Source organism: Vipera ursinii (assembly GCF_947247035.1).
Source record: "Vipera ursinii genome assembly, chromosome: Z".
Lineage (NCBI taxonomy): Eukaryota > Metazoa > Chordata > Lepidosauria > Squamata > Viperidae > Vipera > Vipera ursinii.
Genome location: NC_139517.1, coordinates 84,990,790 through 85,007,664, shown reverse-complemented (window position 1 = coordinate 85,007,664; position 16,875 = coordinate 84,990,790). Strand labels below are relative to the sequence as shown.

General features: G+C 38.3%; 1 protein-coding gene across 4 annotated transcripts in view; it reads left to right on the top strand.

The window, feature by feature from the left end:
- KAT2B (lysine acetyltransferase 2B) overlaps positions 1-16,875 on the top strand; it is a 78,581-nt gene that overhangs the window by 31,368 nt on the left and 30,338 nt on the right. For all 4 annotated transcript variants that reach the window (XM_083376123.1, XM_083376124.1, XM_083376122.1 and 1 more), the window contains exons 6-7: positions 470-661; positions 10,703-10,809. In XM_083376123.1, the coding sequence (XP_083232249.1) occupies positions 470-661; positions 10,703-10,809 (299 nt within the window). The remainder of the gene's footprint in view (positions 1-469; positions 662-10,702; positions 10,810-16,875) is intronic.

The following is a 16,875-nucleotide window of genomic DNA, read 5'->3' as shown; positions in this document are numbered from 1 at the left end:
TAGGGTAGAGCCCAGAGGGCCAGAGTAGAATATCTCCTTACCATCACTCATATACTTAACATATTCCTGGGAGGGGATCTAAGTCCTTGGAGCACTTTAGCTCACACTCCTAGCTTCCCAATATCCCTAATGGCACCCCACTTTCCAAAAATACAATCCCCTTCAGGCACCCCCATCCAGATTCTTTTCACCATCCTGGCAGGGAATCTGATTTATAATCTGTTACAGTCTGGTTCATCTAGGAGATATTAAGAAATAATCTAGGCTATATAGTTCTGGCTGAATGTAGGTGCTTTCTGTAGTTCAGTTAGTTACAACCTACAGAATAATTATATGATATAAAATGCTTGTTTAGAAATTTCAGTAATCCATTCTGTAAAGTAAAACAGTTATTAAGTGAGTTTGATTGAAATACATTGCATGGTAATTTGGGTTAATTGAGCTTGTATTTTATTTTTTTCCTTTGTAGGTGGTTGTGTTACTGCAATGTCCCCCAGTTTTGTGACAGTCTACCTCAATATGAAACCACACAAATTTTTGGGAGAACCCTGCTGCGCTCTGTTTTTACCGTTATGAGACGGCAACTTCTTGAACATGCAAGACAGGAAAAGGACAAACTTCCTCTTGAGAAACGAACACTAATCCTAACACATTTTCCCAAGTAATTTTTTTTAAAGTTATCAATTTTCTGATTAATTTGAAAACTACATATTCCTCTTTTATAGAGTTACAAGGTTTAGGCTGCAAAATTCCAGATTATCACTTAATGGTAGAGATACAAAGAAAATTGTTTTGATTATCAGTTAGAGCAGTACAGAGTTTTGCAATCCGGATATCGTAGCTTTGTTCTTTCAGTGTTATCATGACCTATTACTGTAATAGTCTTTCCTTACTATAAAGTCTGAAGGAAAATACACCATAATTACCGGTATTTATCATGGGGAGCAGTATCAAGAGAAAATGCCATTTAAAAAGTATACAAACAAGCTGTAGAATAACTCTGGAAGAATGTCTTCTGTTAAAACTTCTGGAACCATTCTGTAGTGATTTAACTCTTTGTTCCTGATAATTCTAAACCATAATGTGATTGCTCAATTTTGACCTAACATGCTGTTTGAACTCGGCTAACTGTGGTTTATTCAGTAAGCGCTGGCTTACTATGAAGTGTTAATTTTATCGTAAAGTATGATCCACGAATACTTATATATTTTTACTAAAGGAATTTAAAGTTCCTGCTTCCTATAGTTGGATCTGAAACACTAGAAATCTACATCTCTTGATGTTATCAGAAGCTATTAGAAGAACTCCGTATCTATAAATTAATACTGTGGATTCAGAGCTTCTAAATGCAAATTCTCATAAGAGGGTGGGGGAAGGCTGTTCTGTTGACAACTGGATTATAAAAAGCAAGATGGAGGAAACACCTAGTACATTCATGTGAAGCTTCCCCCACCTCTCCCATGGCCCAACTTAATGCCATTCAGTATCTGGATTGCAGGGTGCATTTGCCTAGGGGTTAGTGTTATTCACTTCAGTGCTACTTGCATCTGAATAAATATGTATAGAAGAGCAGACTTTAGGAATTTTGTTGTTTATCAGATGAAAATTATTCAGGATAAAAAGCTTAGCATAAACCATTTAGGGTAAGGTTGTTCTTGCCGCAAATTTATGTCAGAATATTTTACATATAAACATGTAACTTAATACAGCAAAAACATTATCTTCTGTCAGAAATAATGTATGTTCCTGTACTGGCCTACCTGTGTATAAAGAATTTTAGTCTTCCCAATCAGTATATCAATCATAATTTCATCTGGATTCAAATAATGAAAAACAGCTCAAAAATCCTTAATGTACATAAAACATCTGTATCCAATTATACAGATCAGCTTGGACTGGGATCCTGTATTTTTGCATTTAAATGGAAGATTTCCTAATTGCAAAATTAAGTTTTTGAAAATGCTCAGAATATGAATATTTCCATAAATGTAGTCTTTCATTCATAAAGTATCTTAAAAGCCACTGAGCAGACTTTGGCAAAATGGTAGTTTTCATAAGCCAAAGGTTTGAAATAATCCAAATTTGTAAATATTCATATAAATTTTAGAGGAAAAAAATAGCACAAAATAGTTTATTTAGATTTGCTGTCTTGCTCTTAAAATTAATAGGGAAGTAACTTCTGGATAGGGACGCGGTGGCTCAGTGGGTTAGGACGCTGAGCTTGTCGATCAGAAGGTCTTCAGTTTGGCGGGTCGAATCCCGAGTGCCGCGTAACAGAGTGAGCGCCTGTTACTCGTCCCAGCTTCTGCCCACCTAGCAGTTCGAAAGCACGTAAAAATGCAAGTAGAAAAATAGGGACCACTATGGTGGGAAGGTAACAGCGTTCCGTGCGCCTTTGGCGTCTAGTCATGCCGGCCACATGACCACGGAGACGTCCTCGGACAAACGCTGGCTCTTCGGCTATGAAACGGAGATGAGCACCGGCCCCTAGAGTCGGAAACGACTAGCACGCATGTGCGGGGGAACCTTTACCTTTACCTTTAACTTCTGGATACCATATAGGTTACAATATGGATACAATATAGGTTCTAGATCTTGGCTGCAAAAACCCAGACAACAAAGAGATACGGAAAATTTATGTAGTAACAAAAATGCCAACTCCAGTCTAAACATCAGGTTGACTGTGACCGACCAATCACAATAATTTATTAAATTTATATGCCTCCTAACTCCTAGCAACATGAGCAGTCTCAGTGTTATGATGAGATTTAAGTATGCATATTGTTTTCTGATGAGTTTATGTTGAAAATGAACATGCAAGCATGGAACTGTCAGGTAATTAGCCCCTTATTGTGGAATAAAGCTGCAGGTTAAGTCACTTAACCTGGTACCTGAAAACGGGTCATTAAATCTAACTGGTTCTATAAGCATTTTGTCAGTAAAATAGTATTATTTTCAGGAGGAATCACTATTGAGAATTGTGATGTGATGTGGTTGTGATGTGAATTGTCCACTTCTCCCTGCTGTTTTGGCTTCTAGGATGATTGCTTTCTTGTTGTGAATGCTTGGAATGTACCACCCTGAAGTTAATCCAGAGAAAAAACAGTGGCCAATAAAGTTAACCACTGATGTAGCTTCTTTTTTGTTTATGGATACTTCAGATAGTGGTAGTCATTCCATATTTCTATGGGATTTTGTGCTATTTCTAGAAGGTATCTCAAATATCAAAAGCCATCTTGATTGCTAATTTCTTATCACAGGTGGAACAGTGTTTTAGTTTTCTAAAATAATAGACACAAGACGGCAACTTGCAGCAACTATGACTGCAACTTGCAGCAGATGCCTCCCATTTGGCATCTGTTTCAGTGAGAAGTGATCAGATATTGCAGGATAGGCTAGGTAGAAAAAAGTTTCTTTCCCTTTTCAAAAGCTTTCCAAGCCAGTGTATCCCAAATAAATACTGTAATGTTTGCTTAAGCAGTAGATTAAAGGGCTCTGAACTCAGCAAAACTTGGAATGAAGGAAGAATAATAGTTTACAAAACCCATTAGCCTCTGAACGCTCTTGACTTTCTGGGGTAGTTGCCAAATGTAATAGCTTCAACTTCGTTAGACTCCATCTGTATCTCTATTGATAAGATGCAGTATCCCAAAACATCTGATGTGCTTCAAATTCACATTTTTACAATGTAACACAGAGGTAGTGTACTTGGAGATGCTGCAAGTCTACTCATACAATATGAGTTTCATATTGTTTAGAAGATAAATGGATTAGAATGTCATCAAGACAGAGTCTAATAGATTCATAGAGTCAAGTCCTAGAAAATATTCTTCAGACTTTGGAAGGCAACAGGTGCGCAGCATAGCCTAGACAGCATCACTGTGTATTAAAAGTGATCATGCTGCGTGTGGAAAGAAATTGCCCATTCATCACCACCTTGGATATGAAGCAAATTGTAAGCATCACTAGGCTTAACTTAGTAAAGATGCATATCTTTTGCAAATGCTTGAAAAGTTCAGTGATTGAGGCAGAGAGTATCTTGGTGGAGCAGTGGGCTAATGCCTCCTTAAGTAACACCAGCTGCCTGCAATTATTGCAGGTTCGCATCCCACCTGGCTCAAGGTTGACTCAGCCTTCCATCCTTCCGAGGTAGGTAAAATGAGAACCCAGATTGTTGGGGGCAATAAGCTGACTTTGTAATAATGCCGCTTGGGGGGGGCAAAAGCCCTAATAAGAAGGCATATACATAGAATGAAGGCTATTGCTAAGCACATTTAATTTGTGCTTAGATTGTAAGCCGCCCTGAGTCTTCAGAGAAGGGCGGGATATAAATGAGATTAAAATAAAAATAAATAAATTCCAGATGGAGATCTGGTTGACAGCCTGGAAATTACAGGTCCCATAATTTATATATTTACAAACAGAACACCAGTAGGAGCTGGTGCAATAGATGAGTGGATGAATTTTAAGGTTTTTGCTTATAAAATCATAAAAGCCCCAATTCCAAATAGATCTGCTCAATTGGGCAGTGATCAGCTCAGTGGGGCAATGATAAGGCCGATGAGATGGTAGTTTATTATCCTCTTGCTTACTGAAATCTGTGAAGTTATCATACTAAGCAGACTGTTGGGAAACTGCAGGATGTGTAGTTGGTATATGTTCCACATAATCAAGGAAGCTGAAATTTAGAGTTTCCTTTGGTCAGATGATGTGGGGCATGAATTTGTACTCAGTCAGAGGCCACAGCTACAGAAAAATGTGGAACAGAGAAATAATTTTATGTTTCCCAGTGTTTTGCCAAGTCCATTTCAGTTTACTCTAACCCATGTTCCAGGGCCAGAAAACACAGGCCTGACAGTGAATTCCATTGGAAGTGGAGCTGTATTGAGCCTTGGGGAATTTTGTAGGTGAAGTACTGGTCCAAGAATTACTTATGGCTCCAGAATTTATTATGGTCTGAGATCATAAGATTGGAAAACTAAAATTTAGATGATCACTAATATTACCACATGTTTTCTGTGTATGGTTCAAGAGCTGGGGCTGTGTAGAAGTGCTTGTAATAATCTTGGTTTAGGAATCTCTAAATTGGGACCATCCATTTACCTGGTACAGAAGAATGTAGTTTCTTGGTTGGATATGTAGTGTAATCTCCATAATGCAATATATACCAGGGTTATCATTTGCTTTTACTTTAGTTGGTAGATGTCCAGGTGATGAATTAGGTATTTGGAGTTTGAAGCCATTTTATATTTGGTATGAAACTGGATGGAAATACGCTTTTCATTAGTCCAGAGGCCCATGAATTTGCAAGCACATTTGACTTAAATCTTGCAAAATGTAAGCATATTATACTCAAACCAGAGTCTTGTCTTATCTAGGATGCCACCAGCTCTCCTGGCATTGGGTCCAGCCTCATTTTACTCTAGTTCTTGTGCCAAGAACCTGAGTCAGTCACATATTCAGCTACTGATCTGACTTCTAGTAACAGTTGTCTAATGTGATGACTTGCCAGGGTGGATTTAGTAGGATTTTCAAACATGAACATGAATTACCTGATACACTCACTATAAAGGGAATAGCCCATTTAGCAATTGAACCAAAAATGGGATGATAACGAACCTGATTTTATGGTCTAAACAGAAATCTTCAAGATAACATCTCACATTCAGTTTCTCAAACCAGGAACCTAGCAGAGAGCACAATTACATTTATCAGGTGTTGAGACAGGATATTTAGGACATGGTATTTCCATCTGTATTGGCAAATATGTCAGCTGAGCTTTCAGTTACTCATTTTTAGCTAGCGGTTGCTCCATTAACATTGACTGCAGTTGAGGTACTTCTTATATGAGGTTGGTAAATAGCCCTGTGCCAGCAATTATAAATACAGGTGGTCATACTTGTATCAGAGTTCTTTATGACAGTTTTAAATCTTATCACAGTGCAAAAATGTTAATGCTCAGGAAAAACAAGATTACTTCAGAAGCAAAGGCTCCATGTGTGCAAGTCCAAGATTTAAATTTGAGACTGGTCTTGTACCAATCCAAAAATCAGAAACAGCACATCAAGAACTCAGATTTGGGGTTGGAAAGTTGTTTGCTAACAGAAATTTGACTCCCAAGTCCCTCTTTTACAGCACTGTTTTGGATGTGCCTGTTTTCCTGAATCATCTTTTACTTTAGATGACCCTCACAGAACATCTGTTTTACTCAATTGATCTTTCTGCATAATAGGGTTTAGGATCATTTTCTGCTCAGAAAAAAGTCAGGTAATTTAACTTGTATTTTTGCAGTAAATGTCTAAGACTTGCAGGTTTATTTTCCAATCAGTTCTGTTCCTTAGCGTTGGCTACAGTTACCTGGCTCCTGAGTTGAGTCAGAATCTGTCTTGCTCTTCCGCTTTAGGGTCTGACTCATCAGATGGGTCTAGGACAGGAATGTCAAATTCACAATGTCACGTGATGTTGCGCAATATATCGTGACTTTTTCCCCATTGCCGTCAATGGGGAGGGCGCAGTTTTGTCTTGATGCATCCGGCCATGGGCCGGCAGTTTGACATGCTAGGATAACTCGTCATGGTCAATTCAACATAGGACAATTCAATTTTGTATTAATCATCTTGTTCAGTTACTTTTAATTATTGGTGACTACATTGTCATCAAAATTATTGTAACTCTTGTATTTTCTGGATTGACTTTCTTTTATTATTATTGGCCACGATTTTATTGAAATTAATTCAGCTTTTGTATTTGTTGAATTGTCCCATGGCAAGTTGGTTGCGATGAGTTCGCCCATTCTGTCATCAGACAGGCCATTATCAAAATTGCTTTGGCTAGCTAACATCGTCCTTCTGTTCTTCAAGTTAGTTGAATTCCAACTCCCATAAACTTCAGTTCCCCAAATTCCCAACTAGCATGGCAGACCCAATACTTCTGAAAGGCATGAGTTTGGAGAACATCTGAGCTATATGGTTAATGAATATGCTAAGTGGTTAGTTTTAATAGGTAGTCAGTCATATGTTACATATTTATCATGTAACATTATGGAATCTAATACCTTTTCCTTGGAACCATAGCTTATATCAAACACTGTCCAAATTTGATTTGTTCATATATGTCTTTTTTATTGAACTGACATAATCGTACATTCAAGGTGAAATAAGAAAGTTGATATCCTGGAACAATAATCCTTAATGCAATGAGCTGATGATTTGTGCAAGAAATTAGCACCATTTTATATAGGTTTATTTAAAACTTATCAATTGAATTCAGTTGATCTTCTTCCTAGCAGAGTGCTTTAGCACTATCAGTCTCACATTGTAAAATTAAGCTCTTGTAATCAGAATTATATCCCAAGGTGATCAATAGATCATTCTCTTGTCTGTAGGACTGTAGTCATATAATTACATTTCATAGTTTTGTTAACTGAAAAATAGGTTGCATTATGTTTTAGCAGGTTTAATTCCTGTAATAATACACATAGCTAATATACTATAGCTGGAATGATAATTGTTATGAATGTTAACAATAATCACTGTAGGTACCGTATATGGAAGCTTTTGAGTGGAAGGGATCTTTTTTGCATCAGTTCAATGTAAGAAGAAAAATACATTTTTCCCTTTAATATATGGGTTGAGTCATTACATATTTGTAAAATTTATTCTTGCAGTGGTTAATGTTGTTATTCTGGGGCTGCTTTAACTAAACTGCCTGCTACCTGGTGGAACTGCCATTTAGAATTCTGGGTGGGTTCTTATTTTTCAAAGCAGAGTCTTCAACAGACAACAAGGAAAGATTATAACAGCTTGCTTTAAATTTTGAAGGTTATAAATAACAGTTTAACAGTCAGAAGAGCAATGGGCATCACTTTGGTATGATGGAACTTAAGCAGTCTCCCAAATGCTTCTGTTACCTGTTGTGATCTGTGATATCAGCTCCTATTTGTTTTCAGAGCTTGTTAGGATTAGAAAATCAAAACTAAAGCTTTTATGATGAGTGTCCATTTATGGTTCATTTATATCTATAAGTGGTTTCATTTCTGGTTTATTCTTAAAGTATTATTATTAAAATAGATTTTGCTATTTCTTTGCTGGTATAATTCCTTTGGGAATTTATTCTGGATTGTTTGATGTGGCTTAATTTCTCTAAGCCATCTGGTTGCTTTCTTGTAGATAAAAATGCATGGATATCTTTTAAAATACTTATGTATGAAATAACATTAAGCCATTTGGTTAATTTTGGTAGGAAAATGTGTAGTTGTACATTTATTTTTCTACCTCCTTTGTCCCAAACAAAAATCCATTAAACTCTAAATAAATATTTAAGGAATAAAATATAGCTTTCATAGATATAGGGCAACAGTTTTTAAAATAATGTCTTTGAGGAAAACAAATATCCTTAAAATTTACAAGGATTTGTTTTATAAAAGCAAAATATAATGGTCTGCTGGGTTCCATTAGGATTGCTTTGCTGCCATCTAGTGGTCCTCTGGATGTCTGCATTACAAATATATAGCCACAGCTTCCATTCATCTCTAATCAATAGTTGTTTATAATATTTAGAAGAAGTCAAGACTTTTAAAGTAGAATTGATATAAGTACAGTACCTCTAATTCATCTCTTGTCTGGCGCCTCTGTATACTACATACATACATACATGTTTAATGGTTAAAGTGCTGGAGTAGGAGCAAGGAACCCAAGTTCTAATCCTTTTCTCAGGCTTGGAGGCCAGATGATGATTTTGATCACTTAGTCCTAGAGTGAAATGTCAAAGAACATCTATCTACTTACCCTCATGGTGGACTATAGTCCACAATCTTCAGTAAAGACATCTTCATCTCACATAAAGTTTGTTTGGGCTGATAACCTCCCTCCGTCCTGTACGTTCCCACAGAGAGGGCCTCCTCAGGGTACCACCGGTCAGAGAATGTCGGCTGGTGAACCCCAGGGGGAGAGCATTCTCGGTGGGTGCACCAATCCTTTGGAACCGCTTACCGGCTGAACTCCGGATGGCCCCCGACCTTCGCTCCTTCCGGCGTGATCTAAAAACTTATCTATTCGAACAAGCCGGCCTGGCCTGATGGGTTTGGGTTTTAACATTATTTTAACTAACCTACTACATTGGGCACAATCATTTAACTTTAAATCTTGTATCCTGTATTCTTATTTTTGTTGCCCTGTACACCGCCCTGAGTCCTTCGGGAGAAGGGCGGTATATAAATCAAATAACAAATAAATAAATAAATAAATAAATAAATAAATAAATAAATAAATAAATAAATAAATAAATAAATAAAATATCTTGACATTGATTGATGGATTCATTCATTAGTTGCCATCAAATCTGTGTTAACTCTTAGCACAGATAGATACACATTCTCCGTGATCATCTGTCACCCAACCTGGTATATCAAGTATTCCAGTGGTATCCCCATCTGCATGGTGAGGTCATCCACTTCTTTATTTCTACTTGGCCCAGCATAAGCATTTTTTTCTGGAAAGGCTAGGTATTTTCAAGATAAAGAGAAAAAATTGAGCTTGATCATTTGTACCATGAATAAGAACTTGGTTTGATTTGTTTGATGATGCATGTGTTTGTTTTCTTAGCAGTCCATGATGTTTTTAAGCATTTTCCCCAATACTAAATTTTAAGAGCAGCTTTATTGTTTCCATCTTGATTCTTCAAAGGTCAACATTCACTTTCTTAGAGTGTCATAGGGAATGCCATTGTTTGCATTATTCTGATCTTTCTGGGTATAGACATATCACAACATCTGAATATCTTTTCCAAGTTCTTCATGGTTATTCTATGAAATGCTAGTTATGGCACATTTCTTGATTGTTTATTCCTTTATACTCCTCCCATATTTGTTTCTTTGAATGAATTAGTATCTGCTCATTGGTGTTCTTCAGCATACCAGTTGGAATACCTGCCTACCATGATCAAGCAGCACAGAAGAACTTTTTATATCTATATCTCCTATATTTCTATATCTACATGCTATACATTTATATCTATCGAAGCTGTCTACTTATCTCTCTGCCTCTCTATCTGCTATACACATAAACACAGATATGTACATATATGCATACGTATTTATATACACACAATCACAAATATATAAAAACACACTAACACACATTTATATCTTCTTTCTAGTGTCTGTGTTACTTAGGACAGCTTACAACAAGTAAAAGTAATAAGTTAGGCTGATCTGACTACTTTTTATATTATGTAGTTCCAGTCTAACGTTTGGATCTTAGAATACCCATTATTCAAAGCAAAAACTTCCATTAAAAATATTGTAAATTTATTTATTTATTTATTTATTTTTATTACATTTATATCCCGCCCTTCTCCGAAGACTCCGAATGGCCCACTATGAATAGTTGCATGTGGTCAGAATAGGAAAACAAGCGAGTGAACATTTTTTTTGAACATGGTAATCTTTAAAATGATTAGATTGTAATACTTATAATATGATTTTACTATTTTAATATATTAAAGTACTTTAGGGAATGAAGCCAAAAAGGTACTTATCTTTGAATACTTTTAAAAATAAGCTAGTTTGACTATACCATTTATTTTAGAGATATCATATATATGCTTTGTCATTTTTCTCAGTTATCTCTATAATAGAACAAGACATAGTTGTCCTGGTAGGTTAGACTATGTACATTAATGCTGCTTTGACTTCTGTTTTAAGGTTCCTGTCCATGTTGGAGGAAGAGGTATACAGTCAAAATTCTCCTATCTGGGATCCAGATTTCATAACTTCCACTTCTCGAAGCAGCCAACTAGGCATCCAAACAGGTAAATACTCTAATGCAAGACAAGATGAAGACCAAAATACATCTTTGTTAACTTTATTCAGTTAATGGACAGTCTTGTGCCACTTATAAATGGATAAAGATTGTCTTCTAAGTTAATTTGAATATCACTTACACAGTCCTTTACAATTATGGTTCTTCTGTTTCATTTATTTTGTTTATTAAATTTATATGCCTTTTATCTCATTCTCGAGGGACTCTGCCTAATTTACATGCATCATAAAAGTAAAGGCACACAAAATTAAATATTAAAATGAACAGAGATTTCCTAAGTTTTAAAAAAAGAATACTACAGATTGGAGGCAGGATCTTTTTCCTAGTCAACTGACCACTTTCAACACTGAATGTCCCATTAGGGTCCAAGGCCAATCGGCAGAGCCAAATTTTGAGGCTCTTACAGAAGGGGCCGGAATGGGATAAGTTGCAGCAGCCAAACATGGCAGGGCTGGCTCACCACCAGCAGCTCACCCAGGTGGTCTCTGCCAACTCACTGGCACCAAATCACTGCAGGACAATTCCACACAGCCAATTTGACCAGCATCAACTTCCTTCCACCCAGTGCGTTCCCACAGGGAGGGCCTCCTCAGGGTGCCGCCATTCGGAGAATGCCGTCTGGTGACCCCTAGGGGGAGGGCGTTCTCTGTGGGTGCGCCTGACCTGTGGAACCGTTTACCAGTTGAGCTCTGGATGGCTCCCGACCTTCGCTCCTTCCGACGCGACCTAAAAACCTATTTGTTTGTACAAGCCAGCCTGGTCTGATGGGTTTTGTTTTAATTATTGTTTTAATGTAATTTATTTTCTGCATTTGGGCACTAGGTTTTAATTTCTGTATTTTGGGTATTTTGATATTTATGTCCCTGTTCACCGCCCTGAGTCCTTCGGGAGAAGGGCGTTATACAAATCAAAATAAATAAATAAATAAATTTGCTGCGGAGACAACTTGCTATAGGCAACCAAGTGGATGAATGAGCGAGCAAGTGGGGAGAGTGCTGAGTGGGAGCAGGGGGCTTCCCATTTTCACGTCCCTATTATTGCTGGAGTACTGAGCTTTGGGCTGAAGAAGCCGGGATTTGTGGTGTCAGTGGATGGGTCAGGCAGCAGGTCAGGGGCATCCCCTGCAATTGCTGCTGTCACACTGAGCTTTGGGCTACAGAGAACAGGGACGGTGGTGGTGGGGTGTGTGAAAATAGGATGCCTCCACTCACTACTGCCTTCCAACTGCCCGACTTGCCCACTGAGTTCGGTGGCAGTGGCAGTGGGTGTAAAAATGGGAAGCCCCCACCCCTCTCTGCTCACTCTACCTGCTTGCTCACCTGCTAGAGCAGAGGTCTCCAACTTTTTTGGGCACCAAGGATGGGTGGAGAGACGGGTGGACCGGAGAGGGCATGGGAGGGAGCGTGGTTTTGTGTGATGCCTGCATCTCACGGATGTGGCTTTGCTTGTTTGTGCGGACCAGTTGCTAGCATGTCGCAGCCTGGTACTGGTCCACGGACCAGGGGTTGGGAACTCTTGTACTAAGGTCCCCCTCCAACCTGCAGGAAGTTGTCCCCAGGACAAGTTGTCTTGCTGCAACTTAATGGCCATGAGCTGGCTGTGCCAAATTTTCCTAGACCTGTAGAGGTGCATCTCCTCTGGAGGGTTGCAGTGTTTCAGAGAACATCATGTTTTGCTGTAATTTTGTCCAGGTAAAATCTTGTAGAGAGATATTGTTTCATAAGAAGCAGGCAGGTATCTAATTACCGTAGATTTTTATTTAACACCTTCCTATAGAAGCAGAGTCACATTTAAATAAATTTACAAAATATCATCATCATCATCACCATCAAAGCTGAATCCTGGAAATATAATTAAAGCCATTAATACATGCGCTGTTCCAGTGACACACTAGCCAGCTGGAATTATCAACTGGACTTTGGCTGAATTGGAACACCTAGACTGGAAAACGTGTAAACTTTTGAATATGCACCATGTTCTACATCCACAAAATGACATTGACAGGTTATACCTGCCAAGAAGAATAGGGGGCAGAGGGCTACTGCAAATCCACCAAACTGTAGAAGAAGAAAAATGAAGTTTCAATGACTATGTGAATCTAAGTACAGAAAAATTGCCGCAGGCTGTGAAAACAGAGCATTATAAAAATAACAGAAACAAAGGCAGAATATAAGTTAAAACGGCTGGATGACAGATTAAATAGATGGAAAACCAAAGCTTTGCATGGAAAAACATTGAAGGAAAATGTGATAACAACTTGACATGGGCATGGCTTAAGATGGGAACCATCAAGAAAGAAACAGAAGTCTTAACACTGGCTGCTCAAGAACAAGCACTACAAACTAATGCCATGAAAGCAAAGATACAAAAATCTACTGACAATCCAAATTGCCGACTTTGCAACAACAAAGTTGAAACTGTTTCACATTTAATATGTGAGTGCAACAAAATCACGCAAACTGATTACAAAGCTAGACATGACCGAGTTGCTAAACTAATCCACTGGGCATTGTTGTGATTCAGGGTCAGCCTGTGGGTTCGGCAGTTGGGTCAGACGACTCAGAGGAGGAGGAGGAGGGGGGTGTTGAAGAGCTTGCTGAGGGGGTTGGACAGCTTGATGAGAACCCTCAGCCAGGCCCCTCTCATCTGGTCACGACGCAGACCCAGCTGTGTGAGCCTGACAGTGTGGATGAAGATGATCCACCGCTGGCTGGCCCTGTTCAAGGACGCCCGACGCAGGAGGCAGTCAATCAGGAGTAAACAGAGGAAGGCAATGGGGCTCCTCGGAAGGAGGCAGAGAGAAGCCACGCCCTGAACTGTATTTAAGGGGGAATGCGTGGGAGGGCTGGTTTGCTGAAGGCAACCGCTTGAAAAGCTCCTGTTTCTTGGTTCGTGTCTTGTTCTATTTGTTTTTGTAGCAATAAATTTGGCAGGCGTAATTCCAGCCTCTTGCCTTCTTGTAAAAGGGGTTGTCCCTGCCTTTTCTGCACGGCCAGTAGCAGGCTGGTACAGAACAGGCATTGTGTAAAAAATACGACTTGCCTGTGTTCGAAAAGTCGTGGGAACATAGGATGGAAAAAGTCAAGAATGAGAGGATGAAGATCTTGTGGGACTTCCGAATACAGACAGATCGCCATTTGGAACACAACACGCCAGATATCGCAATTGTAGACAACCGAAGCATACAGTTGATTGATATCACTGTATCAGGAGATGCCAGAGTCGAAGAAAAAGAACTGGAAAAAATTATGAAATACTGCGACCTGGCCATCAAAACTGCGCAATTATGGATGAAACGTGTAATAGTGATACCCATTGTCATCGGGGCACTGGGAACTATGTCCAAAAACTTTGCAAAATACATCAAGAAATTGCAGCTTCCTGCAATAACTCCAGCAAAGCTACAAAAAACTGTGCTACTCGGAACATCTTACATTTTAAGGAGATACCTAGTTGATACCTAGGATGCTGGCAGCAAGCCGTGTCAACTATTAGTGCTAATCAATTTGAATATTCAGTTGACTGAGGTTCATGTTTAATGAATAAAAGTTTTTATAATAATAGTAATAGTAGTAATTATAACAACCACCACCACCTTAGGGACCTTAGAGGTCTTCTAGTCCAACTCCCTATACCATTTCAGACAAATGGTTGTCCAGTAAAAACTTCCAGTGTACATATAGCTCCATTTTGAACTGTGGATTTTTGGTTCTCTGAGCTTGGTTGTTTTCTTGCAGATTGTTTACTACCAGGCTAGGTAAACATCAGTATGTGGGAAATTTTAGTAGAGATGTGGCTTCCTCCTTAGTAGTTCCTTGATTAGGGCCTTGTTTCCTCTCTGATAGTTGATTTCGTTCTGTTTCCTATATCAGGATTTTGGCTGCTGGTGAAGATGTGTTCTAGGCTGTTTGTTTCACATCCAGGTTTTTGATTGTGTCTTTTAAATAATATGTAAAATGGAGTTGTGTCTATGTGTCTATTGTTGGCTTATTTGGGTGAATGCCAAGCTTCTAGGAATTCCCTTGCATTTTTTTATTTGGCTTGATCAATAACATTAACAGTTTCCCAGTTGAAACAGTGTTCGTCATGTCTTCTGATTGCTAGCAGATGTTCATGGAAAGCAGTCTGCTAGTCTTTTTTCCAACAGCCTACATAGTGGCTGTTACAGTGTTTACACTGTATGATGAGTCTAATTTTTCTTCTTTGGCTGCTTTGGAGGGATTTTGTTGCTGGGTGAGCTAGTGATGATGAGTGGTTATAGTAGTCTGTTTCATTATCTCAGAAATGTTTTTGATGTATGATAACACTATTTTTTTGTAGGTTGTAATAGTTGAGGAATGTACTTAGCTACCTTTTGATCAAGTCGCTGGGTATCCATTGAAAGATGTTTTATAGGTGATCTGCTTCCCCTTTTTGATATTCCAGGTTACTGCAGTGAGTATGTTTTAATAAAAGTGAATTTCTAATTTGCCAATGTTTCTTTGCTCGTGAGCATATCCAGGAAGGATAGTGTGGTGATGCCTTCTTTTGTAAACTTTATTTCTGTATTCTAGTATGTTGTTTATTGTCTCATATATCTTCTCTACTGCTCCTATGACAAAGATGTAAGGAAGGAACAGCACCAGGTAAAGGGAAGATACAATATCAGAGACAAGATTGGACACCTACTATATATAAACAGCTGTCAAATCCCATTCTCCCTTGCAGTGATAATGTTACCTAGCCTGGTAATAAAGTATCTGCAAAAACCCCCAAAAACAACAACAAAAAACCCCCCAAAAAACCAAAAAACAAAATACAAGCTCAGAGAGTGTTAAGAACCAACAATTTTCAAAGTGCAATTGTTGGCCTGAAAAACTACTAGAAGCTGCTAAGATTACTTCTCTTAAATAAGCAACTGTTTGTTAATGATAATAACACTTAACACTAAATAAAATTTATGCAGCAGTTCCCTCAAGAACCTAAAACATTCCATTATAATTCTGTAATTCTTCAGTTAAGAGCTTTCTCTCCTGCTTTCATTAGGGTAATTCTCACATACTTGGGTTGCCTCAGTTGTCTCAGGCATGACCACTGGAAAACAATTCTACATTCCAAATGTAGAATGTAAAGACTTAGACTTATTTCTAAATTTTAGATAAGAGCAAGTAAAACGGTACACAGTAAACATTCAGATTGGCTAAAAAGCCAGTTTACAGTACATGGAGAAATGGAATATATTAATGCTAATATTGAAAACACCATGGATTTGATTTTGGAAAAAATCACTAGACAAGTGTCCCTTATTCACCTTTAGCAAGGACTGGGCTAATAGGCCAGAAGCCTGATTTGTTAGATAGTTCTTTTGCAAGGGTTGGTCACCTCTCAACTTGTCTTATGAGCAGATGTTCAGATTTTGGGATTTGTAGTTAACAGTTTTAGATGGGGAAAAAAACCAGGAATTATTTCAATTCAATCCTTATTGCAGTCATGGACCAGCACAAAAAAATTAAAACATTAAAATAAAGCAAAGCTGAACAGAACTGAACAGCACAAGGTATAGTAATATGTTAACAACTGACGATGAAATAAAAGTCTGCCTAATTTTACAGACAATGTAACAAATCTTAGCTATGTTCAAAGAAACAGAATCATGCTGATCCAATAATAGTTTAATGTAAAAATGTTCAGAGTTTCCAGGATATTTAATTAGGTAAGGTGTTATGAGTCTGTGAGTCCCAGAGGGAGGAGAGGGGGACAAAATAGCAGGATATGAGCTGCAGTTTCAATGGTCCCTTGTCCACAGAGGCACAGCTTTAGCTCATAATGGAACTTTTTTATATTGGCCCTCCAGAACTGCTGTGGGCAGAGCGTTCCAATGTGCTAAAGTTAATGTTCTTCAAACTTTAGAGACAGTTATCTAATATAAATATATTGATAGATTGTGAGTGGGGGAGGGGGTTCCTGTCTGTTTAAGAAAACATTATTGGGTAAAACAGACAGGCCCTGTTGAACTTCCTGGACTTAATATGTTGTTTAAATGCACTAAGTCAGACATGTCAAACACAAGGCCCGG